This window comes from Octodon degus, unplaced genomic scaffold (genome assembly GCF_000260255.1).
Source record: "Octodon degus isolate 3935 unplaced genomic scaffold, OctDeg1.0 scaffold00039, whole genome shotgun sequence".
In the NCBI taxonomy this organism is placed as follows: Eukaryota; Metazoa; Chordata; class Mammalia; order Rodentia; family Octodontidae; genus Octodon; species Octodon degus.
This window is the reverse complement of record NW_004524615.1, coordinates 161,989-188,818: the sequence shown is the minus strand read 5'-3', so window position 1 is coordinate 188,818 and position 26,830 is coordinate 161,989. Positions and strand designations below refer to the sequence as shown.

The following is a 26,830-nucleotide window of genomic DNA, read 5'->3' as shown; positions in this document are numbered from 1 at the left end:
ACATGTGCCACCTTAGTTAGTCCCAGTGGGAGGCACTGGGGAACAGTAGATCTCTGTAAGAGAAACGTCTGCATTAGCTGCACTGTGGGGCGTGACACCACTCAAACAGCTTGTCATTCCTCTCAGTGGTGGGTATCTCTGCCAGGGGGGTAGTGCTTCCTGTAGCCTGTGGATCATGAAAACCTGGTCACGGTGGGCGCAGGGCATCTTGCCATCCTGAAGACTCAGAACCATAGTAGCTGGGGAACTGCAGGCCTCGTGCCAGGGCCCACGAGAAGCCAGTGTGCACTGCACAGGCTCCACTGCCCAGAGCCATGCTGTCTCCAGGCAGCTAGTGGCCCCTCGAGGCCCAGCATTCTCTATACACAGCGAAGGTTCTGGGCCAGGAGGCTAGGCCCTATCCTCTGTGGTCCTGTCCTGCCTGGCCAGAGGAAGGCCAGCTAAGACCTCTGGGCCTCCCACTGCAAGCCCACCCCAGGGCCTGTTTCTCCAATGTCCTCATGCTGACCGGAGCTGGACACACCTCTGGACCTTCTTCCACAAGTGAGTGACCAAATAGATAGCAGTGGACCCCACAGAGCAAGGCAAGACAGACACCTGGGACTTAGTGGATGCCAACTGGTAAGAGAGGGCCCCCAAGGCCACTGCTGTGCAGTGCTGGACATGGGTGGGGAAGGGAGGATACACAGCTGCTGTGGATAGGGTCAAGAGAGGACCTAGAGGAGGGTGGCTGGTGCCCGGTTGTGACCTGGTTGTACACTTGGGATGAAGTGCACAGGTCTAGATATACATGTGCTCATACATACACTCACACCCTTCTGCTCACATACATGCTCACACACTCACACACACCCCTTACACATGTGGCTGGTGCAGCCTTAGCCAGGTTCCTTGAAGTTTGCAGGACGTCCCTGGGGACTTGGGAGTCAAAGGCCCAGGAACTTCTCTCATTCCTCACAACTGCAAGCAAGTCCACAGTCATCTCAAAACAAAGCTTGGTGAAGTAGCTGCTCATAGCCCTCGTGGGGAAACCACAAGCCCCACACAGGAAGGGCATGGTCGTGTTTACTCCCTCACCTGGCAGGGTGTAGCCCAGAGGTCGGAAGGCGAGGTCAGGAAAGCATGTGATCCCTCAAGCACCCAACGCCCCTCAACTTCACGACCGGAAACCTCGATGCAGGTGGGAGCTGGCAACATGACCACGAAACCCCAGCCATGACTCTGGCAAAGCTCCAGCTGCTGATGGGGCCCCAGGGAGGGGCTGCACTGTAGCCACAGACACAGGCACGAGTGGATGAGAGAAGTCCTCCTCTCGGACTGTGACGTGGCTTCACTCACACCACTCTGCTTTAGTTAGTTATTTTACTTTTCTGTAGTAGTAGGGATTGGATGAATTCAACTCTACACTGAGCTGTGTCTTCAGGGTCTCACAAGATGGTCAGGGCTGGCCTTGAACTTGTGATCCCTGGTTCAACCTCCCAACTAGCTAGGGCTATAGGCATGCACCACTGTGCTTAATTTTTAAAAATTTATTTAAGGACCCACAACTAGCTAGTGACTCGGGGGTGTACTGGAGGTCCCAGCTCATGAAACCCAGTGATAAAATAATCAGGAATTCTGTGAGCTGCTTGTTAAGAAGCCCCTATTTAGACTCTCGAGTGTAGAAGCCTGCTCTGAGGCTCTGGTGTGCACTATGCCATGGTAATGTTGTGCACAATGGCCGTGTGTCTCTGCCTGGCGCCCCTGCCTTCCTCCAATCCTCCCAGCCAGGTGGACTGGCCAAAATGCCCTTGCAGGTCAGTTTCCTATCCAACCCCATCTATGAGGAATCTGGGGAGCAGTGAGCCTAGTCACTGTTGGATGTCACCAAGGCTGGAGCTGGTCTTGCCCTTCATAAGACAGTCTTCCTGCCAGAAGCTCTAGCGGTCAGCCTGGCATTTTCAGATGACCCCTGCTTCCCTGGTCAGCTGCGGACCTCCTTGTCATGAGTCGTGCCTTGCCCCTGACCAGAACATTTCCTCTTTTAATTTTAACTAATCACTCACTCTTCTATCTTTTTTCTGAAGCTCCTATTAGCCAGATATTTCACTCCTCTGTGAATTATCCATAACTCTTACATGTCTTCTGTCCTTTCCATCTCTATTTTTTTGAGACAGGGCCTCACTGTGTAATTAAGACTGACTTGAACTCTCCATATAGCCCAAACTAGCCTCAAATTCAAGACCGCCCTCCTGCATTAGCCTCCTGAGGGGAGGAGGCTAATGCACCATCATACCCAGCTCTGTCTCTGTTTTTGAGATATGTGCTGAAAGACTCATTTGACCCTAAATTCCCCCTATTTTGTGTTATTTTAAGTTCAGCAATCATATTTCAATCATCTTTCCTACTCTCTGCCTATTCCTCACACCACCCTGTTCTTGCTTTGTAGATACACAATTTAAAAATTTTTTTCTGAGGAAGGCTGGGGAGATAGCTTAGTGATCTAAGAACCTGCTTGGCAAGTTCAAGGACCGGAGTTCGATCCTTGGCACTGCATGCTGCACTGGCACCGGAGCCCCAAGTATGCCGTGTCAGTCACCAAAACCGGGCATGGTGGCACATGCCTGTAATCCCAGCACTGGGGAGGCTGAGACAAGAGGATCACTACAAGTCCAAGCTTTGTGGCAAGACCCTGTACAAATAAATAAATAATTTTAAATTTTTTTTCTGAGGAGAATAATTACTTGTAAATGAATTTTCTTTGGTCTTTCAGTTTAGCTGTCACCACCAAGGTCTGCCACCATCACTGTAGGTCCTCATCATTCTCAGCATCACGTCCTTCTCCTGAAAGCCTGGGATATAGAACGCAGAAGCTGCAAGCCCTGGGGTATCCCACCACTTCACAAGGCCTTACAGTGTGTCCTGGTGTGCTTAGACTGTGAAGACAAAGCTAAATCATGACACCCCTGAGTGTTGAGGGCAAGTGTGTCTGTGTAGTCTCTTGTGAGAACATCAGCAGCCCTGGGCTCCAGCCACTTCATCCCTCCTGCAGAATCCACTGTGGCTTAGGCCATTTTCCTGCTTCTGTTAGTCAGTGTTTTACTGCTGAAAATGCAAGATATACAAATGTATAACAAATTACAAGATTATCTTATGATGCTCAGCCACAGAGTTGGACGAAGAAGCATATGGAGGGTGTCTGCGCACTGGAGATGGCAGCTTTTAGTTCAAGGTCTGGAGCTCACTGCAGTGTCCTGTGTGAGAATCCATATCAGGAAGCCAACAGGTCTGCAATGGGAGGCCGAAGAGCCTATACCAGAAGGCTGAAGGATCTGAAGCAGACTGTTTTCCTGAATATGCAACTCAGTTCTTCCCTAGGAAACAACCTTCAAAAACTCATCAGTTACTACAAAGTAGTGAGCAGTTGGGAGGAGAAGAGGCAGTTGCAGAGGTGAAGGTCTCACTTAACGTCAGTATGATGAGCTGGCTGCCTCCAACTCTAACACATCCGGGTCTCCACTCATGCTCCAGGGGCTTCCGGTCCTCACCAAGCACCAGCTGTTCGGCCATGCACACTCACAGAGCATGCAGTCCAGGAAATTCAAGGCACTCAGCATCCTCCATTGGGAAATGTGCTTCAACATCTTCCTGGTTTTTCCTGGTGTGTTAGAAGTGTTCTCAAGCAGAAATCTGAACTCTTCCGCAAAAGAGGTTGGGATAGATAAATATGTATAACTCGAGATGGGAAGAAGAGCAGTTTGCCTCTTCTGGGTATGGTTCTCCTCCTGGGTTGTCTATGCTTGCATGAGACAGCTCAAGACAGAAGAGTTTCTTGGAAGATTCTGAAGACTGGCATAATCTGAAGATTTCTTGTAGATCTCATTATGATGAGCAACTGAGTGTGTCATTTGACAACGATCACAGGTTTGTGGAGAGTGCTACAGCACTCTGACCTGGAATGGCTTTGGGTCCTATCCTCCACCTTTTCTCAAGTCCATTTGAAGTCACTATGCATGGGTAGGAGGTAGCTCCCAGCTCCCCAAGTTTGTGGATAATTCAGGGGTCAGCTGCATCCAAATCCCAATTTCAGTTTCTAAAGAGATGATTTCATTGATTTAACTGACAGAGACCAGAGCAGGGATGAGGGCCATAGGTAAAAACAGGCAGGCCCGGGGCGAGAGCCTCATGAAGTGAACAGATAGCCCAGGTGCCTTCAGCACTCACAAGAAGAGAAATGTCACAGCAGGGACCAGGGAGGACTTACATTCCAGGAATCTGGGGATGGACTGAGGTAGGGTGATGCCTTGTTCCCACCACACCTGGTGTTAGGACTCCTTCCGCTGACTCCCTGAGAGGCTTTCCTTCCTGGATAATGAGGCTGAACTGGCCCTATCCTAGTGATGATTTTCACTCCAATGTAGAACCATGCCAGACATTTCCCACTGAGAAGGCCCACCCTCCTAGAAGTCCAAGACACTTCATCATTAATCAAGTGTCTACTGCATTCTCACGTTTGTTTCCTTGTCAATAGGAGGAGAGGATGTAGTAAGTACATCAGCTGAATTTTGCTTTTTCTCAAAGGGAAGGATATGTTGCGTAAAATACTCATGAACTTGCTTCCTCGTTTTTATGATGGTGAAAATGGTTTGATTATTTATTTATATAATTGCATTCACACTATATTTGCAGCAAGGGATAATAGTGCTAATGGTTGGGACCCTATTTCTTCCTAGTTGCTAAGAAAATGCCAGGGCCTGGGGAATCTGCCGCTACAGCCCCCAGACTGAAACACACACCTCATGTTTGGCTTGTGACTTGCAGAGCCCAGACTCTGGGGACCACAGGGATGAGTAAGCACAAGCAGACTGGTAGGATCTCAGTGACCCCAGTGCCTCCACCCAGGGTTCTGTGTGATCCGCCCTCCCTGAGCACTCTGCACAGCTCTTGTAGGCAATGCTGATGTTTGTCCTCCAGGATTAGCTGTTGCACTGAGACACCACTGTTTCTGCCTGTGTCACCCCAGAAGGGAACCTCCCCTGCAGATGACAGACTTAAAGATCAATAAGTAGAGATAAAAAATAGCTGCTCTAAAAAAGCACAAAAGCTGTTGTCGTTCCGATCTGAAAGTGTTACATATTCCATAGCCTGATAAAAAAGGAAACTAGGGTGGAAGCCCTGGGTAGGACAGGGTGCTTTTGCAAACAGCATGGAACCAGAATGCCTGACTAGTAAGGGCACATCCACAGCTGTGGCTTTCATCTGAGCCAAGCATTGTGCACTCCTGGCATGAATGCCCTGGGGTCATGATGTGTGTCCTGTTTCCCAGCAAAACTAGACTGAAAATTCAAATCTGCTTTTCATTCACTCGGGCATGGCTTCCTTTCCCGAGCTTCCCCCAGGGTTCTTATGGGCCAGAAACTTACAGCTGAGTGCTCTCTGGGTCTGTGCTCTCCCTGCAGGCGCCATAGAACATTGGCAAACATTAAAGCCAGAAATACAGACCTACAGAAGTAGCTGGGTCAGGGGTTTGATCACCGGGCCTGCTGTGTTGGCCCCACCCCCAGGGCGCACTGAGACAATTGAGACTAGGGGCCAGCTGCATTCAAATCCCAATTTCAGTTTCTAAAGAGATAATTTCATTGAGCACCTGTAATCCCAGCTCTTGGGAGGCTTTAAACAGGTGGATCACTATGAGTCCGGTCTAGTAGTGAGACTCTGAACACCCTGTAGACCCTTCCCTCAAGTTCAAAAAAAGAAAAAAAATGAAAGAAGTAGCTGGGTCATGTGACTAAGAGCTGTGGGAGCACAGAAGAGGACGGCCAGGTGCCAAGAGGCTGACAGGCTCTATCTGTCTTCTTAAGTGAAAATCTTGTCTTGTCCAAGATTGCCCAAGCTCGATGGCTATCAGAGTGGTGTTCAGGGTGAGGGGCAGCTGTAATGGTGTGATCAAGGCCTACTTTGCACATCAAATAGATGTCTTAAAAAATAGCCCAACAAATATGATAAAATCCATTTAAAAAATTAAATTCGTATTCTTCCCACCTCTAACAAATTAATTTTCCAGGGATGTCTAGGCTCTGAGTCCTTCACATCTAAGAGAAAATGGTTTTGCACTTCCTTGTACAGTTATAGTCTTCCAATCCTAGGGGACCAGTGACAAGCCTCTGTAGGAACTGCAGCTGTAGCTTCCACTAGCACAAAACAGTTGCCAAAAGTCACATGTGGCTGTACAGCTTTCCCTCCTTCTAGGTCAGCTCCTTAACATTCCCAGAGCAGGAGTGAGCACTTGGTGAATCTTTCCAGACAGTGTTCCTAAGGAAATATTTCATAACAAGGCATATCGAGGGTGGTGGCCCAAAGTGTCATGTGAGAACAAACACACAAGCTCTCCAGATACCCAACAAATAGACTCAGCAAACCCTAAAAAATCTCTTGTCACTTATGGCCACAGTGACAACCCGATCCCACTCCTGACCTCAGAAGCACATTGCTTAATTTCTTAAAATTCTATTCTGAATGTTTTCTGTATGATTCCAGGCTTCTGAATGTGTGGCAATGCATTACCCAGCATATGGGTAAATTCTGAATATTTTGAAATTTTTTTGTGCTTAAAATTTTAGAGAATGCTGCAACTTGCAGAGATTTCATTTTGATCCTTGCCCCTCGTGACACAGTAGATACAGCTACCCTACCCTCCTCCAGTGACCTCCTCCACAGAGTTCCTGCCTGTCTTCAGGTTGCTGAGGTTCTAGATCTGGCTTCCAGGTAGCATCACTCTGCAGGCCCAGGATACCAGCCTTGCTAGGGCAACAGGGAGGGAGACTTGCCTTTTCTCATCTTCAGCCTACTGTCACCCTGACTTCATGTTTGGCAGCTACTGGCTGCTGAGCCAGCATGAGCTCCCCCTTCTCTGCCCTGGCCCTTGTCTACTGCAGCTACCTGGAATCTCTTTCTGAGTCTTCTGTCTTCTCCTACTGGACCTGACCCTCTGATCCAGTTCAGAGCCCTACCAGGGTCCCCAGAGGTGCAAGGACAACACCTGAGCCCGGCACAGGCATGAAGAACAGCTTAGCCATCATTTCTTATTCCTGATGAGGAGATCCACTCTAGTGGGGTCCCAGGTAGCTCTGGGAATGGGCTGGCTCAGCTGCACAGCCCCCATGTAGGACATGGGCATCTCTGGAGCTCTTTGGGTCACATGCCTGTGTGGTTCACACCAAACGTGTCAATAATAAATAATGGTTGCGGGGGGGCTGGAGAGATGGTTCAGTGGTCTAAAGCACCTACTTAGAACAAGCTTAGCAAAGCACAGGGACCGCGGTTCAATCCCCCAGCACCACATGCCAGCCAGCCCCGCCCCCTGGTGGGCTGAGCTGGCCACACACACACACACACACACACACACAAATAAATAAATAAATAAATAAAATAATGGTAGGACATTTGCCCTCAAAGCTGAAGGAATCCTAGATCCGTCCTTAAACTATAGTTTTTATGGAATTTGAGTTGAGCCAATTGGTTGATTTTAACATTCAATGTCTTTGGTGGCAGAGAGAAGACACAAAACCAAAGCTCAGACTTAAAGATACAGTTAAGGGCTATAAAAGAGTAGAGGTTCAGCCAGCAGAGCATGTGCTAGCGGGTGTGAGGCCCTGAGTTCCATCCCCAGTGCCACAAAAATACGGATTTCATTGTATGGTATACCAAAAACTTTATATATTATCGTCTATGTAATTAATATATATATAATGGCCCTTACAGAGCATCATTTGGTGACATTTCAAGGCAATTCTAAGATGCACAATATTAAAGTTAATAATGTACAAAATATCAATTAAGGTTAAAGCTGAACACAAAGGCATTATCTTTATAATCATAGCCCAAAATAGGCCCTTGCTTTTCGGTTCTGCAGCATACCAATAGAAACTAGACAATATCAGACATTTAAATCTAATCCAAGATTTTTTTTAAGTCTTCTGCTTAATATAAACCCCATGAAATATAATGTGGACCAGGGAGATTGGATCCTGGCGCACAAGTACTTTTGCAGAAACCAACAATGATATCATTAACTGACCTCTCCAGATTTTCCACCTTTCCATTTTCATAAATGATCCCCCATTGTGTGTAAGACCACATATTTAAGACAGATTGCAAGGAGCTGCTGGTTAGCTGACTTTTCTAGTCTGATCTTTTTGCAAACCAAACTTCCTTTATGCCTGGAAGGTACATTAAAGGCCAGGGCACAGAGGTAATGGTGGGCTTTATGGCTGTCCAGGGTCAGGTCTGACTTTTCAGGCTCTACCTCCAGGCTGCACATGCAGCATTAGCTGGCTAGCAGTCTCTGAAAAGCAAATATGGTCAGGCCCTTGGTGAATGGCTCTTGATACGTCCCTGAACTCACTGGATCAGTCTAGGCATATCCAGGTGGTGTACCCACACCAAGCTGGATGCCCACACAGTAGACAGACTTTGTTTTCTGGTTTTTTCAACCTGGAATCAAACTCAGGACTTTGTGCTTGCCAGCCAGGCACTGAGTCTCTGGGCCCCCTCAGCAGAGAGACTATACCTGTCTTACATTTTACACCCACTTTCTCCTCAGCTCACATATCATCCAAGTAAATGAATCCAGGTAGAGCACAGCCCCCACTGCCCTTCAAATTGGCAATTATAGAGTACTGTTAGGGACTTCTCTGCATGTTAGACACAGAGACCCTGCCAGAAGAATGAAAGATAAGGCCTGCAGAGAGCCAGCCACATTGTCTGCACAACCCTAGGGTACCGTGGAATCACTCAGAACCATCAGTACTGTTTTCCAGCATCCTTGCAAACAGACGCCTGCTGGGCACCTCCTGAATCTGGGTTGTGCTGGCTTCCCCACTGCTAGGTAAAACACCTGCTACAACTTCAAGGAGGAGAGCTTCCTGGCCAATATTTTTGGTCCACAGCTGCCAGGCTCCAGGAGCATCTGGCAGAAGGACATGATGGAGCAGAGGTCCTTAGTCAATCATAACTATGAAGCAGAGCACAGGGGAAAATACCAGAGAGGAAAGGGACAGAGAACACATGTAGGACCCACGGCCACACCTCAGTCACACACACAGACACACCAGAAGGGTATTTCACTGATCCCCTGGGTATGATCCAGTCAAGTTGTTCTAAGATTAATGGCCACAATCCACTACATCAGCTTTACAACCAGAACCATCTCAAAATATACTTAATCTTCAAACAAAGACAATAGCAAGTTCATAATTCTGCCTCACATAATACAACTATCCTGAACACATCCTGAAAGTACTAATTGCCTCCCAAAAGTCTCAACATTTTTCAAAAGCCCAAGTCCAAGTCTTTTCTGGACTCAAAGTGAACTCTTAGCTGATAATGTCTGTAAAAATAAAAGAACAATGTACATAATTCCAAGGTATATTCCCATTACAAAATACAAATAGAAGATAGAAAAAAAAATTTGACCAAAACAAGACTGTAACCCAGTAGGGCAAAAATCTAGTTCTGTAGCTCTGTATATGGTCTCTGGGCCACATGGTAATAAGTTGTAGGCCCCAGAGGGTTTGGACAGGCCCAACCCCACAGCTTTGTTGGCTGTAGCACCATCCAACAGTCCTCTTTAGGGCTGGTTCCATTCACTGCCTGCAACTTTCCTCAACAGATGTTCCACACTCCTGGAACCTCCAACTTCCTCGGGTCTCCTTCACTTCCACAGCTACTTCACACACTGCCCACTTAGAGGATCATTGCCTGGTGTTATCGTTTGTGTCTAGGTGTCCCTCCAAATCCTCATGTACTTTTAGACAGGGCTTTTTTTTTTTTTTTAAAGATTTTTTTTTCAATTTATTTTATTTATTTATTTATTTTACATTTATTTAGTGTGTGTGTGTGTGTGTGTGTGTGTGTGTGTGGCCAGCTCAGCCCACCAGGGGGCGGGGCTGGCTGGCATGTGGTGCTGGGGGATCGAACCGCGGTCCCTGTGCATTGCCAAGCTTGTTCCAAGTAGGTGCTTTAGACCACTGAGCCATCTCTCCAGCCCCCTAGACAGGGCTTTTTTTTGGAGGCAGCTGCATCTAGAGTTGTAATTGATTCATAGTGCAATGCTGGGAATAAGGGAGATGGGACTAAGGGTAAGTGATTGCTGGATCAGTCCACTGATTGGACTGGCACCGCCCTAATCCCAACAATCTGGATAAGATAAAAGGGGCCAAAAGAGGCTTGTTTCCCCTTCTGCTCCTGTTGTTTCTGCTGTCTTCTGCTACCATGACAGATTGCCCCTCTGCCATACCCCTCTGCCTGTCTTGGAACCAGCCAATTATTGACTGAAACTGCTAAGAATTGTGAGCTGTGTAAATTTTTTCCTCTTTAACTTTTGGCGTTGGGTATTTTGTCTCAGCTACAAGAGAAAAGTAACTAAGACACTTGGCACTCCTTCTCCTGGTAAAGTCTAACCAGAAGCTTTCCTGACCCCACATTTCTTATGTTCTACGCACTAGCGACACCACCATCATGCGGATGATGCTGACCACAGCTACAGTGGCCTCTGAGTGCCTAGATAGCTGAGCATGGTGAAACGAATCCCAGGGAACCAATTCCTAGAGTGTCCTTTTAAAACCGGGGCCCTGGGACCTTCTTCTCAAATGAAAGGTTGACATTTTTATTTCACCTTGGAGCCTGTAGTGAGTGAAACCTTGCTGATTTCTTAAATGTCTTCAAGGCATCTTTCTTCCTGCCCTTGTATGAAGTACCTGGTTTCTTTTAAATTATGCTAAGCTCCACCCACCACAACTACTTGATAAGTGGGCCAAAATCTAAGATTTTCAAATTTTTCTGTTTTGTTTTTATTTGCAGTTCTCATCATAAATCTGGCTAAAACAGCTAGCAGTTTGCATGTTGGAGTCTTGACATTGCCTTGCCTTGGAATTTCCCCCACCAGATAGCCCACTATTCTTAATTTCAGTTTCCTGCAAAGTCTGAGGGCATGGGCAAAATGTAGACATTTTTTTTCCACAATGTAAATGGCCCCTAGTCTAACTGCCTATGAAGTCCTAGTCCCATATGAAACCTCGAGAGCTTGGCCTTAGTATCTGTATTTCTATCACAATGCTGGTCTTCTGAGCTCCTGTCAGAGCCCACAAAACTCTGCTTTATAGTGTTCTAGCCTTGTTTAGTCAAATCTTTTCAAACTCCTCCCATAAATCAATTCCAAAGTTTTTTTTTTCCTCACAAGGTCAGGTGTAATTAGTACCTATCTCTGGTACCAGTTTTTTAAGCCAGCTTCCCAGTTGCTAAACAAAATACATAACACCCACAACTTAAAGGAAAAGAGATTAGGCTCCAATTCCAGGGGGTTTAGTCCATAGCCACTTGGTTCCAAGGCAGGAAGATAAGGGTGCAGCAGAGCAAAGCTGCATAGTTCACAGCAGCAGGAACCAGGCAAGGAAACACCACCAGAGAGTAAAGGCCTAGGAACCTTATAGTTCTCTTTATATTTTTGTACTTTTTGTATTTCAGGGAAGGGTCTACAGGGTGTTCAGAGTCTCACTACTAGATCAGACTCGTAGTGATCTGCCTGTTTACAGCCTCCCAAGAGCTGGGGTTACAGGCGCTTGTCACCACATCGTCTCAATTGCCGTCACAGCGCACCCCGGGGGCAGGGCCAGCACAGCAGGCCCAGGGACCAAAATTCAGGTCCCTGTGCCTGCTTGCAGGTACTTCAATCCCCTGAGCTATTTGGCTGGCCTGGAACCTTATAGTTCTGTTACCGGTTATATCTAAAATGTCCCTTAAAATCTCACATGTGTGGAAGGCGACTGAATCATGAGGGTGCCATAGTCTTTAGCGGATGCATCCATTGGTGAGATCAGTAACTGAGTATGCTGTTAGGAAAGGGGCCTTGTTGGAGGTGGGTTCCTGGAGGGCACGACCTAGAAGAAAAGTGTGCTGCTCCTCTCTTCTCTCTCCTGGCTGCCTGGGGTGAACCTCTTCCTTGTGCCACGCCCTTCCTCCCTGGTGCTTCTGCTGTGCAGCCGTCCAACCGTGGCCCGAAATCAGGAGACAAAATAGCCCTCTCCTCCTTTAAGTCACAGTGTGAGTGCTGGGTATTTTGTCAGCGTGGGCATGCTGACTAATATAGTACCAACAGGCACACCTCCCCGACCCACACAAACACTCAGAAGTATGCTTTACTAATCTTGAGGGCATTTTTAAAAATTGAATTCGTGTTTTCTTTTTGTTTTTGTTGGCACTGAGGATTGAACTCATGCCCTCGCACTACTAGGCAGGCACTTTGACCACTGAGCTAGGGAGATACCCGCTGAGGGCATTTCTTAATTGAGTTGTCATTATCACAATTAATAAGTACAGGGATTGTTCTATTTATTTTTGATAACTTACAGGAACTGGGTAAAAGAAATTATTTATTTTAATGGAATCTCCTTGAATATGACATGCAGATTTTATAGACTAAGAATCCTAAGTAAGCCTTATGTCTTCAGGTACTGGCTGTGAGGTCACAATTCTTACATCCATATTTTGCTATACAAGCACAGTTTTTGAAAAGCTAATTCTTGAGAACAATTCTGTATTAAAGTAAGTCATTCAAAATCTGACAACCTCTTATCTTTCAGCCTGCAAAGTCTTTTGCCATGCTATTATGGGCTACTGGACTCTTTTAGAATATTTTGCTGAGTTTACACACCTATAATATTCAGTAACGGAACTTAGGACAAATGGGGTATACCTATGAATGTCCATTTTGTATCTGTGTATTCAAAGTGGTTGGGGTAGATATATAGTTGCATTGTCTTAATGAATAGAATGATTTGTTCTAATGGTGTTTGTAAATAGGATCACAAGTCTGCATCTTGTACAGCAATTAACCACTAAAAAGAATATATGTAGTGCGTTATTTGTTGAAACTGTACTTCCGATTTGATTTGAAACTGTCTCATTGTTATATGTTTATCAATAAAACTTTGAAAAGAAAAAAAAAGTCTTTTGCCAAACTTGTAAACACCATTAGTTCATGTGAAGTTCATTAGGTGAGGGCAAGGAGCCTGGCTGCCTGCAGCTTATCAGGAGAGTGTTGTGGTTTAATCTCATTCACATCATATTATTTCTGCATCTGAACTGATCTAAACTTGGCTGTTTGTTCAGACTGGCAACCACTGAGTCAAACTGATATGCAGAACAGTTTCTCACAAAATGCCCCAATTTTGTCCATATATGAAGGATAACAATGAGTTATGAGCAGTGAGTGACATCTATCCAGAGGTTCTGCAGGACAAAGCTTTATTCAAAGGATGATGTAGTGTCATGGAGGGCGGGATTCTGAGTGAGAGGCAGGTTACCATTGTGTACCCACCACTCATTGTGTTAGCTCCAGAATTGTGCCTATGGCCCCAGAGAATGCTACCACCCCATGTCATTCCTACTGATCAGCTCAGGAAAGCCTGTCCCAGCCCGATAAAAGTAATCAAGAGGTGAAGGGCTCCAATGTGTAAAACCTCTATAAGTGATTCTCAACTCAACTGAAAAATATTCAATGAAAATCTGCCACCTATGCTGAGAATAAAATATTTTTAATTTCCAAACTCTTAAAATGATTCAAAGATAAGACTCAAAGGAACAAGGAGGACCTACAAAAAGACAAAAATTAAAAAGGAAAGAATGTCCTACCAATTTGGTTTGAAACTGTCTCATTGCTATTTGTTTTTCATTAAATTATGAATAAATAAATAAATAAATAAATAAATAAATAAATAAATAAATAAATAAAAGAAAGGAAAGAATGCCAGAGAGAGGGGACGGAGGGGAACAGAGAGAGGCAAAGGGCAGTTGCCATGGAGAGCTGGGTCCAGTGACTTCCTGTGGCCCCTTCTTTCCTCTCCTGTACCAGGGAACTTGAGCAGCTGTAATCACAACATCAGTGCAAACTTATTCAAGATCTCAAAAAATTGCCCACTGGAGTGGAAGTAGAGTCCTTCTTTGTCTTTCCCTCGCCGTGATCCTAAGCTCCAAAGCTACCCAGGCTGTTCCCCCTACCAACCCCAGGCACCATGGCAACAGGGTCACATGACCCACAAACAGCCACGCCTGGCTGCAGAGCCAGCTGCTCCTCTCTGAAGGGAGCAAGGCTGTGGAGATGCACCGAGCCCCCCATCTGACTTCCCCTTGTGCCCATCGGGACTGGACGAAGGCCTACTGGGACCACCGGGCAAAGGTAGGATAATACTCTGCCTGCTTATGATTAGAATAAAAACTAAAGGCAGACTGAGGAATGGGCCAGCCTGACCTGCACTTCCTAACAGGCTTCACCGTGTTGCAGGCCCATCCACTCTCCAGCTTCAGCAGGTCTGTACAGTACTTAATTCTCACCCCCCAATCTTACGAGCAATTTAACACAGACCTAAGGGTGCTCTCCCTTACCAAAACTGCACATGCCAGCAAGCCCTAAAAGCCACTTTGTACCCCACGAGGATGTCTAAATCTGTCTCCTTGTGGCTCAGGGTAGATGCCCAGCCTGCCACACGCCCTCTGAGAGTCATAGGGTTGTTTGCTCACTCTATGTTCAGTCTATGTCTGTGTGGATCGAGGTTGGAAGCACTCCCAGGAAAGGGAGTTTGCAGCCACGTGTGATGGCACAGACCCATATTCTGTGCCTCTTGGGAAGCTGAGACAAGGAGGACGTGAGTTGGAGCCCCAGCCTCTCTAACCCCCACGCAGCACTGCTCCAGGCCTCCTGGACTCTCTGCAGGGCTGCCCTCACTATCAGAGGCCTTACTCCAAGGGAGTAAGTGATCTCAGGGAGTCACTGTCTATATGCTTTCTTTTTGGCTGTCACACCACTGTGGCAGACACACATACCCAGGATTTAACATCTGCTTTACCGCTCCATGAACAATGACCGTGCCTCACCTCTATGGCATGTCCTCCTTGTTACTTTTCTGAGTGACCACCAGGATTACACCTCAAGGATGCTGTGCTATTCTTTTTACCCTATGGACTGGAAGGTTCCCCACATGGGCAGAGAGTCAGCACCACTTGGCATAAGTGAGTGACTGGAGAGAGGTCTTAGTGGCCATTTTGAGAAACTGAGTCTGGGGCAGTAGGCTTGAGTTCAAAGGTGGTTAGGGCACACAGGCTCGTGGCATGGGTATACACGGCTCTGCAACATGTCACAGCCTGCAAGCCAGAACCCCTGGAGCCGAGGACAGCTCAGCCCAGAGAAGCCACCATTCAGCAAAGGTGCTTAAGAAAAGGATTACATATCTTCCTGGGAGGGACAGAAGTAAAGACAGATGGGTGAGCAGGGTAGAAACAGGAGGCCCCACAGGTCACAGTATGCGGTATGGACACAGGAGACCAAGAAGCTGGAGAGGAGGGAGTTGTGGGTGAAGAGGTGGTAGCTAAGGCCCAAGGCAGGGAGTGCCCAGCAAGAGCAGAGCCTGGAGTCCTCTAGGGCTCTGCTGAAGGAACAGAGAGTTAGGACCTTGGGAAGGTGGGATCCAGTGGGGCTGTCACCAGGGTGCAGAGCACAGCACAGGCAGGCAGAACAGGACAGGCCCAGACCCCAAGGCCTCACTGAACAAGGAACAGAATGGGCAGGTGGAGAATTGTGAGGCTGAGCACAGGCTGGATCCACTAAAACTGAGGCTGCTCCACCTCACGTTTAACCAACAGGGTGAAAACCAGAGGGTGTGCCTGGTCTAGGGTAGCTTTGCATCCAGCTGGGCTGGGAATCCCTGAGAACATAGGGACTTGGGTGTGACAAGGAGGACACTGGGACTCTTGTGGAGCCTCCAAATCTCCCTCTAGGCCACAAAGCTCACAGCAATCAGTGCCTCAACCACAGAACTGCTCTTCCCACCTTACCACCGTGTGTAGTAGGCAGTCTGGCACTGCCACATGGAATCGCCCTGTCCTGCCATTCTGCTGTCTCTCTCAGAAATGCCTGCTTCTTTTTCATGCCACCTGGCCTCCCACCTGATAGCTTTACTGGCAGACTGGTAACTTAATTATGTAATAGTGAAAATTCACCTCAGTCCATTCCTGCCAGTATAACAAGGTACCTCAGACTGAGTAATTCACAAAAAATAAAGATCCATTGATCACAGTTCTGGAGTCAGCAAAGCCTAGGATCAGGAGCTCAGGGCCTGACAATGACTGTTTCCATGAAGGTGCCTTGTTGCGGTGTTTGTCCTCACAGGTTGAAGGGGAGAGAAGCCAGGAAGCTTCTTTTGTAAGAGCTATGACTCCCTTCATGGGGAAGGGGACACAGGACTTTCTCACTATCCAAAAGTCTTAGCTTCATAAGACCACCACAGGGAAACTGAGTTTCCTCATGAATCACAAAAGGACTTTCAGGACAGCCAAACCCTAATAACCTCCCTAAGTCAAGAAAACAAAGACTAGGAGGAAAACCCCCACTGGATCATTGTATCCAAGCACTGGGAGGTAACTACAAAAGCTGTAACAGGTAGCAGAGGAGGAAGCTGAAAGAAACAATAAATTAAAATTTTCCTGAGACTGCCACCAGACCCTAAAACACAGATCCAAGAAGCTCAAAATGATCAAAAAGGCAAATGTCCAATATGTACAGCATTTTCAAACCACAGAAAAATCAAAGATAAAGAACCATCCTAAAAGAAGCCAGAGGAAAAATCCTGATCCATAAAAGGACACAATTTAAAATTAATCACGGTTTCTCAGAAACCATGCAAGCAAGGATGTACTTAAAATGTTGAGGGGAGTGGGGAAAACAATTAGAATTCTATACCCTGAAAAAATTATCATTTAAAAATGAAGAACAAAACTTCAGAAAAACTGAAGGAATTGTATAGCAGCAGGCCTGCTTAGCAAAAAGCATTAAAAGTTCTCCAGAAAAAAAGAGGATGATACAGGTCAGAAGCTTGGTCTACATGAAAAAAGGAGCAAGCATTAGAGAAGAAACCAAATCAATTCCTTCAAGGCACAACCTGCCAAAATTTACACAAGAACAATTAAATTATCTGAATATGCCTATATCTAATAAAGAAATTTCATCAATAATTAATCTTCTAAAACAGGAAGCTATGGGCCCAGAGGGGCTGATTGGTAAATTCTGCCAAAATTTTTTAAAAATTTATTTATTTACTTATTGTTTGTATTTTAGGGAAGGGTTTACAGGGTGTTCAGTGTCTCACTACTAGATTGGACTCATAGTGATCCACACCTGTTTACAGCCTCCCAAGAGTTGGGATTACAGGCGCACCACCATACCCAGTCTTAATTGCCAGTTTCAGCGGCCAGCATGGCAGGCCTGGGGATCAAACCCCTGGCCCCTGCACCTGCTTGAAGGTGCTTTAATCTGCTGAGTTATTTAGCTGGCTTCTGCCAAATTTTATACAAGAAATTATGCTAGTTCTCTATAATTTCTTTCAAAGTGTAGGAGCAGAGGGAGTACTTCCTAACTTATTCTATGAGGTTAGCAATACCTTGTAACCAAACCCATTACAAGACAATTACAGGCCAATATATCTCAGGAACATAGATGTAAAAATTTTCAACAAAACATTAGCAAGTTTCAATCAACACTGCATTAAAATAAACACTTCAACCAAGTGGGATATATCCAGGTATGCAAGCCTGAGTTTTCATTCATAAACCTACATAACGCATCATAACAAGCTAAAAAAATGGGGAGAAAAATACATGATCACATCAGATAATAACGAGAGTCATGTCAGATGTAGGGAGAGTATTTAACAAAATCTAATACCTAGTCCAAAAAACTCAATATACTTAGAATAGAGGGGAACTTCCTCAATTTGAGTAAGACAAAAGATCTGCAGCTAACATCATACTCAATAGCAAGAAACTAACATCTTTCTCCTGGGATCAGAAACACAGCAAGGATGGCCTCTCTCACGAGTCCACTTAAACATTCTGCTGGAAGTTCTATGCCATCACTCAAGAAAAGGAAAAAGCACATTCATTGGGAAGAAGGAAATAAAATTGTCTTGGTTTGCCAATTACTTAGTTGCCTATTTTTAAAATCACAAAGAATCAACAAAATCTTCTGAAAGTAATAAGCAACTAAATGAGTATAAAGTTACTAGATAAAAAATCAATTGCTAATATCCAGATATGCTGGTGCATGCCTGTACCAGCACTCAGGAGGCTGAAGAAGGAAGACTGGCATGTTAGGTTTTTCCAGCATGGCAGAGAAGCAGAAGAGGAAAGGGAGGCTTTACTGATTCTGAGAACACAGAGACGGTTTGAGGGAGATGGGGGAGTCCTCTGACCTGAGACAAAGGAAAGTTGACATTTTTATGGACCTTCGGTAGGGACAGAATTTGAGGGGCAGGTTCGGTGACATCTAAGGAGCTGACTGGGGACTCCCTTGTGGCAAGGGAAAGGTAGAAGGAAGTGGTATTCAGGGCTGGGGATGAAGGAGGAGTTGGTCCCTGGGAGGACAAGCTATTGTTTTTGGAATTCAGCCATGTTGAATCAGGACCATAATAATTTAGCAATTCATACTCAGGCTGGAACCTATCAGGCATGAGTTCTAGGTCAGCCTGGGCTACAGAGTGAGTTCAAATTCAGCCTAAACTACATATCAAAACCATTTCACAAAACAAAATTAAACAAAAATAATTTCTTTCATACATACCAGCAATGAACAGCTGGAAATTGAAATTTTAAAAATAGCTGCTTTCAAAAAATGAAACACTTATGTATAAGTCTAACAAAATACATGGAAGAGATCTATATGAGAAAATGAATAATGAGGTTTTTTTTCAAAGTGAAGATAAAATGGGAGATGCTGTTTACAATAGTAACAAAGAGACTAAAACACCCAGACAGAAACTTAGTGAGAAGTGCTTAAGTCTGTAGTAAGGCTGTAGGAAAACACATGCTCCAACTAAACTCTCCTAGCACAACCTTGTGACCCCAGATATGTGAAGGCTTCCCACCAAAAACCAGCTCTGCCATGATCCTCCAGCAGACACAAGCTGAGCTTCCTATAACTCGATTTAGTTCCTGCTGCCCTCCACCAGGAGCCAGCGTCAGATCCGCAGGCTGAGGGCTATACCTAACCTTTCACAGCCCTCCTTTTGGGGTTTTTATGGGGGCTTCCTGATGGAGGAACGCCTGACAGAATCATTGACCCTAAGTGATCAGTTTAGTTCAGCCGTTCTCTCCTCTGGGAGGTTTGGGGTGGCAATGAAATTCCAGCCCTCTTTGCACATAGTAACCGGGAGCCCCACCCACCAATCAGTTCATTAGCATCCAAAGATACTTACCACGCTGAAAAGTCCAAGAATTTTAGTTGTGTAACAGGAAATGGGAAGAGAAATACTAAATATATGTATTTAGTATGCTAAGTATATATTTCACAATATCACAGCTATATAAAAAGGACAGTAGAAAGCATTCCTGAAAACTGTCACAGACAATTTGACCAAATGGAAAGAGGTAATTTTTCTTGGAGAGAAATAATACTATAATGATGGCACTATCCACTGAGTTAGTGTATGCCCTTACTGAAATCTAGATACTAGTACCTTTTTTTTTTTTTTTTTTTTTTTTTGGTGGAGCTAGATGCATTCCTCAGAAAGCTTCTCTGGGCCTGGTGAGATAGCTCAACAGACTAAGCACCTGCTTAGGCAAGTGCAGGGACTGGAGTTCAATCTCCAGCACCACATGCCATACCAGCCCCACCCCTGGGCATGCTGAGCCTACCGCTAAGACCAGGCATGGTGGCACATACCTGTAATCCCAGCACTGGGGATTTCAGGAGGGTCAGTAAAGTCCAAGCTGTGTAGTGAGATCCTGTACCAAATACATAAAAAAAAGCAAGCTTATTTGGAAGGCCATATAAAAATTCTCACCTGGCATGGTGGCACATGCCTATCATCCCAGCATTTGGGAGGTTAAGGCAGGAGGATCTTTGGGAGTTAGAGACCATCCTGGCTGCAAATTGGGCTCAAGGCCAGCAACTGCACAGAGAGACCTTGTCTCAAAAAGGAAAAAAAGAAAATCCCAGGAAACACTGAAAAGAAAAAGCATAATTACAGAGGAAACTAGCTTATGGTAGTAAATATTAAAAATACCTCAATTCAGACCCTGAAACTGAGCATGCATAAGAAGAGAACAGATAGTCAGATAGACTTATCACAAGTTAAAATTGGAATGAAAGTAGTGTTGTCTTAGAGCACCACAGGTTGTGATGGAACCTAGGCTCACAGTCGTGGGGCTGAAAGCCACACCAGGGCACAGCTGTGGTGTCTGCTAAGACCTTCTTGCTGAGTGCTCATACCAGCAGGGAGGTTCTCGACTTTTCATTGTGGAAAAGTTCTTCAGGACACCTCAGGGAAATACACAGGCAGATTTACTAGGCAGAATCAAAGAAGCATAAGGGTGAGATACATTGTAGCCTGGGATGCAGGATATTTGTGTGGTCTTGGGATATCCTCAAGACAAATATTTGAGATGCTTGGTCTTTGAATTATTTATGTGTCTCCTATCTTTCAGGTTAACTGTTACTGAGCTAAATTAAAAATCGACTTTATCAACTAGGCTAGAATGCAAACCATTTGCATGTGTTTGAAGTTTAGAAGTATGGCACCCAATTAATACCACTATTTGTTTGAAAGTGGTGGGAGTGTGGAATTTGTGGATTTATAATATCAGAAGCAAAACACAGACCAAATTTATGGGCTTATTGTATTTTTAAGACTCTAAGAAATTTAGGCATGAGGAGCTTGGAAGGAAAACACAGCCCGGGGTGGAAAGCCATCGTACCCTGGAGTAACATGGCATGTTTTGGAGCCGGGGCTCTCTTCAAGTTATAGTTTCTTTGTCTTTCTTCTACATACCTCTATTTCTTCTGTCTAATCTCACTTACAGGACCTGTAGAAAGAGGCAGAAGGGCAAGAGGGGTGAATGCTGTGTCCTCAAGTATGGAAAGCAGGAGAGATATCCCATTCCTGCAGCCCTTTCCACAGGAGCATAATCCAGTCCTGAAGCTCCACTTGCTCAAGCCCACAAGAAGAGAGACTTGTTCTCTCTGCTGCTGTTGCTGCTGCCACTGTTTCTCCCCTTTTGCTCCTGTTGTTTTGTTGTTCTCTGTCATGTGCCACTTTGCCTTGGAGCCAGCCAAGTATGGACTGAAACCTCCACACACTGTGAGCTAAATAAACCTTCCTTCCTCAATTTGGGGGTGTTGGGTATTTTGTCCCAGCAACAAAAGAAAAGTAGCCAAGACAAAAATTAAATTTAAAAATAATTCCTAACTATTGAGAATTAAATTAACAATGTATGTGCAGCCAGTGCCATAACTGCACTGAGAGGAACAGCTCCAACTCAGTAACTTGTATACTTGCAGCAAGACCCCAACAACAAAGCAATGCGGAGAGAAGAGTTTCAGTAGCCATGCTAGTGGTGGCAATGTCAGTTCTGCTCCTATGGTTCAAGACAAGGGAAAGCCATCCTGCTGTTATCACTCAGAACTGGGAATGTCAGTAGCAGAGAAAAGGAGCTGAGACGTAGGAGGCTTGCCAGGAATATAGTACAGTGCTGAAAGCGTGTGGTGTATCCACAGCAGCAGCTGGGAGCTACAACGTTTGACAGTGACAACTGTCACTGTAAGGTCCTCAAAATGCCCTGTCCTAGAATTGGTCATAGAGTGGGGGCTCCAGGTTTCGCTGGACATTCACAAACCATATACCACCTGAAACTAGAAGGTTAGAAAGCAGTCAAGAATGCTAATGCCGACAAGAAGGCCTGGCCTGCAGAAGAGGCTCGGGCTGGCCCAAGATGGAATCAGAGGAACTGCTAGACAGAAACACACCACGCACTGCTACTTCCAAAACTGGTAAATAGGGAGAATGCAGCATTTAGCCTGTCAAGGCAAAGTTCGTCTTCCTAGTATTTTACCAAATAAATGCAGCATGAATGATGGAATTAGAATATTTCGACCTCAGTCAAGTTTCTACTTCAAACAAGTACTGGATCTGGAATCATTCACTGCACCTAATGCCACAAAACACAACAAGCAGAAATTGGTACCTCCTGGCAAAATTTCACACAACTACCCATGGTTTATTTTTGCCAAAGGGGAAAAATGAGCTGAAATTCTAATATCAATTTACAGAAATAGGCATGCAATCTGCAAAGTACAGATTGAAAAACTCTACAGGACACATGATCTGGTTTCTGGAGAGTGGAGTAATGGGGAGAATGCATTCAAAGGAACCCTATAAACCAATCACAGTGTCTGGGCATTTTTACTTGCGGCTTAATTCGAAGAAGAGAGGACGGGAGGAGACAGGGTGGGGTACCAGCAGAAATGGGAGCAGTGCCCGAGCATTGGGTTAAAGAATCATTGCCATTTTTAGCGAAATCATGGAATTTCAATTATGTTTTTGAAAAGATTTCCTAGCTCTTAGAAATACAAATTAAAGTGTCAGTGGATGAAAGGCTGTGTTGTCCTGGCTTTGCTCCGCTGTGAGCTCAGAGGCAGGGGTAGTGAGTGACAGGGGCCGGAGTTGACGCATGGGTTCATCGCACTCTTCCATTTCTGTCTATGTTTGAAATTTTATATAATAGTTTAAAACACAATTTTGAGTGACCAGACTGGTAATTATGGTCAGATACTATTTCCATATATTTTAAAACACAAAATAGTACAATGTGTGAATTGCAGGAACACCATCGTGGGCCAGAACAGAGATGATAGGGCAAACCCATTCAGGGAAGCTTGCCTGGGAGACTGACGCCACAGAATGGGAGTAAGCAGAGAAGGACAGTGGCCTTCTGATTTCAAAGTAATGTCAAGTTTAGAGGACTATTTTAAGAGTCCAGCTCCCACAGACTTGTACCCAGATCTCTCTAAATCTCCCCTTTCTCTCCTTCTCTTGATTTATTTATAAGCCATTTGAGATCATGTTGAACACTATCTTTTTATCCTTTAATATCTCATTGTAGTTACCCAAGAAAAAATTTCTCTTATGAAACCACAGTACTGTTTTTAAACTTAAGACTGGACATAAACAGCACAGTCCACTTTTCAGCTTCTGAACTGTCCTGAAAGGTGCATACCAGCACCTCCCCAGAATGGAATCCAGCCTACACGTCGCTTTCTGTGCTTGTCCCATCTCTTTAGGGCACTTAGATCTGTCACAGTTCCCTCAATGTCCTTTGTTTGCTGTGACATGCTTATTTCTTAAGCACAGAAGGTACTTGTTTCTAGAACATGCCTCACACCATGTTTCTCTGAGGTTTCCTCATAAGTACATGCATCTCTAACTAAAGGACAGTGTAATGGGACCAATCCTTCTCAAGCATCCAGACCAGGGGCACTGCAGTACCTGTGTCTCTGTAACACTGGTTTTGCCTGTCAGCATTAGGTCATAGTGAGACCCATTTCTCCCTGTGTAGACTGCGCTGTACTCTCCTGAGATCTGCAGGCTGCCCCCTCCTGGCCTCAGTTGGCACTGCCCACACTAATCTTTACCACAATGGCTTCCACATTCACCCCTAGCTCTTCCCCAGAGGGATTTGCTTGCCCAGTGTCCAGTGTCAGAGGTAAAGCAGGGACACAGGGTATTTAAAAGAAAACACGATTCTGCAATGAAGCAAGCTAGGGTTTATTCCTAGTATCGGTGTTGAATCTTAGAAATGTTTGGACTCCAGAGCACATGTTCTTCTGGGAGCCCCACATGGTGATCCAGACCATCCTGCACAGCATCTTCTGACCATGCTCCAACCCCACTCACCACTGCATTCTGGCTGGAGATGACCAGGTATCCCCAGGGTCACAGAAGCTTGTCACCTGTCTCCTGTTTCCCTTCATCCAGCCCTATCCACACCCCACAGACATCTGGCAACTCCAAATGCCACTTGCCTCAGTCTTGCCTTTTCCCATACAGGGACAGAGTTTTAACACTCCCCTGCTGCCTCTCCCTGAGTGGTCTCCAGAATACCTCACATACTGCCCCTCCTGATACTTCACTGCACTGGGGCCTTTGTCCATCAGTCAAGGACACATGGGTGTGATCTTCGGACTGCATATTTTGCCATTTAGATGTGCTCTGATTTGCATCACAGTTCTTAATGCTATCATCTTCAGCTTATCAGCTATAAGCTAGAAATCAAAGATCTCCACAGAGTGGATGCCTATTGTTGCAAACAATAATATACACAGACCACATGCATCTAGTCAGTGGTGGCAAACCTATGACACGCATGCCTCAGCTGGTGTTGCTACTGAAAGTTCTAAAAGGTGTGCCATCACTGATCTAGTCTAGGACAGTTTAAGATAAATGTTTTCTCACTTAGTCGCATGATTCTGAACCACGTACACGCTGCAGAGATCATTTTGGTGGTGTTGAGGACGCTGGTCCTGACCACTGCTGGAGAACACAGATAGCGCGAGGTGGCACGCAACAGGATTCCCTGTCCTGGCCATGGCTAGAGCACAAGGACAATTTGGTGAAAGCATGGGGTGCATTCCTTCGTCTTGTTCATCTTCAGTAGGCTTCTGTGCAAAGGATGTCCTTCAGTATACTGCAAAAGACACTTTTGTGGCTGTTCGCACATACGTATGTTTACCTTGTACTTGCTGGATTGTCCAATGGAATGTAAACCATGGTTCCTTTCTTTTGGCTGCCTATCCTTGCCAGGCAACATTACTTTCTGTTTTAGGTCAGGATTCATAATTTTCTGGTGTTGCTGATTTAGAACCCTGGCTCTATCATTAACAGTATCCCCAGTCCTTGTACCCCAGAGACTGCTCAATTAGGCTCACTTCATTATTTGCTTAACCACTCATCTGCTTTGTGCTCCAGGTCCAGAATGCCCAGCCTCTAATGGACACTCGCACCCCATCCACTTTCTCCCATCTCCATGTGAAGTTCAAGAAGCTCAAGGTAACTTCTCAACTTTCCCTTGGCAATGTCTTAGCTACTCCCATATGTGCACATTAAACAGCCCAAGGGGGAGGCATCTGGAGCCAGTGACTGGCCCTGTATGTCTTCTCCTGGCCTTCATGTCTGAGACACAGGTGGACTGGTCACAGTGGCCACTTACGTAGCTGAGCCCAGAATCATTAATCAGCATCATTTCTTTGAACCAGAACACTTCTTGGACACCTCAGAACATTTATTTCTGAAGTTCAGGCCATTTTTGAGTAAGAACCACATGGTTTTGCTCATAGCAATGTCTCCACATCACTGAGCTGTGTCCCTGTCTATATCCTCCAAGTAACAATGTCTAGACAGCTGCACAGACAAGCAAGGAGCAGGACTTGAGCAAATGAGCACAGCAGCCAGTGTGAAAGCCTACAACGGAGGGCACATTCCTTCCCCCAGGTTCAAACACCTGTTCTTCTGTATAATATGAAGTATGTGTCTCATCTCTCTTAAAATATGAAATATCAGCATGCTGGCCTCATGTCAGTTTGAGACAGTAACCTAACTACATCAGGCTGTGCACACCCTCACTTTTCTTATGGCTCTGCACGGGCACCTCCCAGCTAGCAGCTCCCCCCCCCCACCCCCAGCCTCTGTTGATGGCAGCAGCTAGGTGGGTGTAGGATCCCAGCCTCAAGTGTGCCAAAAGGAAGCCCTACTCTCCTAGGCCCCTTCTGTCCACAGATGGAGGAGGAGCAGATTTCCATCATTAACAAGAACAACCACCTACTCCTGGAGAAAGTGGCTGCCATCATGAGGACCAGGAGACAGACTGACTGTTGAAATGAAGCCACCTACAGGAGATAACAAAGAAGCTCCCACCGGCAGCCAGGGTCCTGGGCAGGATGTGGGAGGAGCAGGTGAACTGAAGAGCAGAGGCTACTGTCTTTTAGAAATCCATGGTGAGGGATACCCACACAGTGGCCTGAACCCACCACCTACCTAAGCCTAGTCCCCAGCCACTATAAGAAAGGGTCCTCTGGTGACAGCTGCTGGAAACTGGATCACATAGCTCTCTACCCTTTGAGTGGTTTAGGGAGGTGGGGCTGTCATTCTTCTCATTTCACAGGTGGAGAAACTGAAGTACACGGAAGAACAGAAGTTGGCCAAGATTGCAGCTAGACCATGGCAGACACAGGTGTGCCTAAGGCACAAGCTAAGGCTGTGCAGTCCCTGAAGGTGTCAGCTCACACAGCAGAACTGGCAGGTCCCTGTCAGGCTGTGGAGCTCAGGACCTGAAGCTCTGCACGCAGCTTGGGAGCTCCTGGAGATTCACTGTCCCTCCCTTTATGTGAGAGCTTGTGGGGATGATGGGAATTGCCCTGAAGGTCTTGTGCAGAAGCACTCTGAACCCTGTAAAACCTTCAACCTACACTTGTCTCCAGAGCTCATGGTGGCTTCCAAATCACAATGAATCAAATAAATCCATAGTGGAGCCTCAGGCACAGGGTATATGACACAGGAAGGAGGCAGGAAGTGTTGTAGGGAGGGAACTATGTAGAGTTCACACAGTTCTGTTGTTGGGTTTATCTGAGTGTCCAAGGAGAGCCACCAGTTTCTAACCTCAGAAATGGTCCCTGAAAGGCTCAGGGCCAGAGCAGTGTTGTTAGTAATGAGCTCCTTGACTGTAGCTACACAGGAGAGCTGTAATCACTTTCCATTGTGAAATCAGAGATCTTAACCTAAGTATAAAATCACTGCTCAGAGCTCCTTGCCTCAAGCTGGTAACCAACCCAGAGGCCCAGAGTCATGGTGAACCGTGGATAAGACAGCAGGAGGGGCTCCCACATGGGAAGTCTCCAACCTTCTGGCCTGGAAAGTGCAGGCCCTTCACATCTGGATGTGAGTTCACACGTCATGAGCTTCCCCTGAAGCCGCAGGAC

At 45.8% G+C, this 26,830-nt stretch overlaps 2 protein-coding genes across 3 annotated transcripts in view; one reads left to right on the top strand and one right to left on the bottom strand.

The window, feature by feature from the left end:
- The window catches only part of Rasa3 (RAS p21 protein activator 3), a 118,812-nt gene that overhangs the window by 79,961 nt on the left and 12,021 nt on the right, over positions 1-26,830 (bottom strand). The window lies entirely within an intron of this gene.
- LOC105742159 (uncharacterized protein C17orf105 homolog) lies at positions 14,111-26,533 on the top strand. Of its 2 annotated transcripts, XR_002821091.1 has the most exons (4): positions 14,111-14,212; positions 24,825-24,905; positions 25,632-25,849; positions 26,017-26,533. XR_002821091.1 is itself a non-coding variant. In XM_023715184.1 (3 exons), exons 1-3 carry the CDS (start codon positions 14,135-14,137, stop codon positions 25,728-25,730), a joined length of 258 nt encoding a protein of 85 aa, XP_023570952.1. In that variant the 5' UTR covers positions 14,111-14,134; the 3' UTR covers positions 25,731-26,533. The 2 variants fall into 2 exon arrangements, 1 of the variants encoding a protein (XP_023570952.1); XM_023715184.1 differs by having other exon boundaries at positions 25,632-26,533.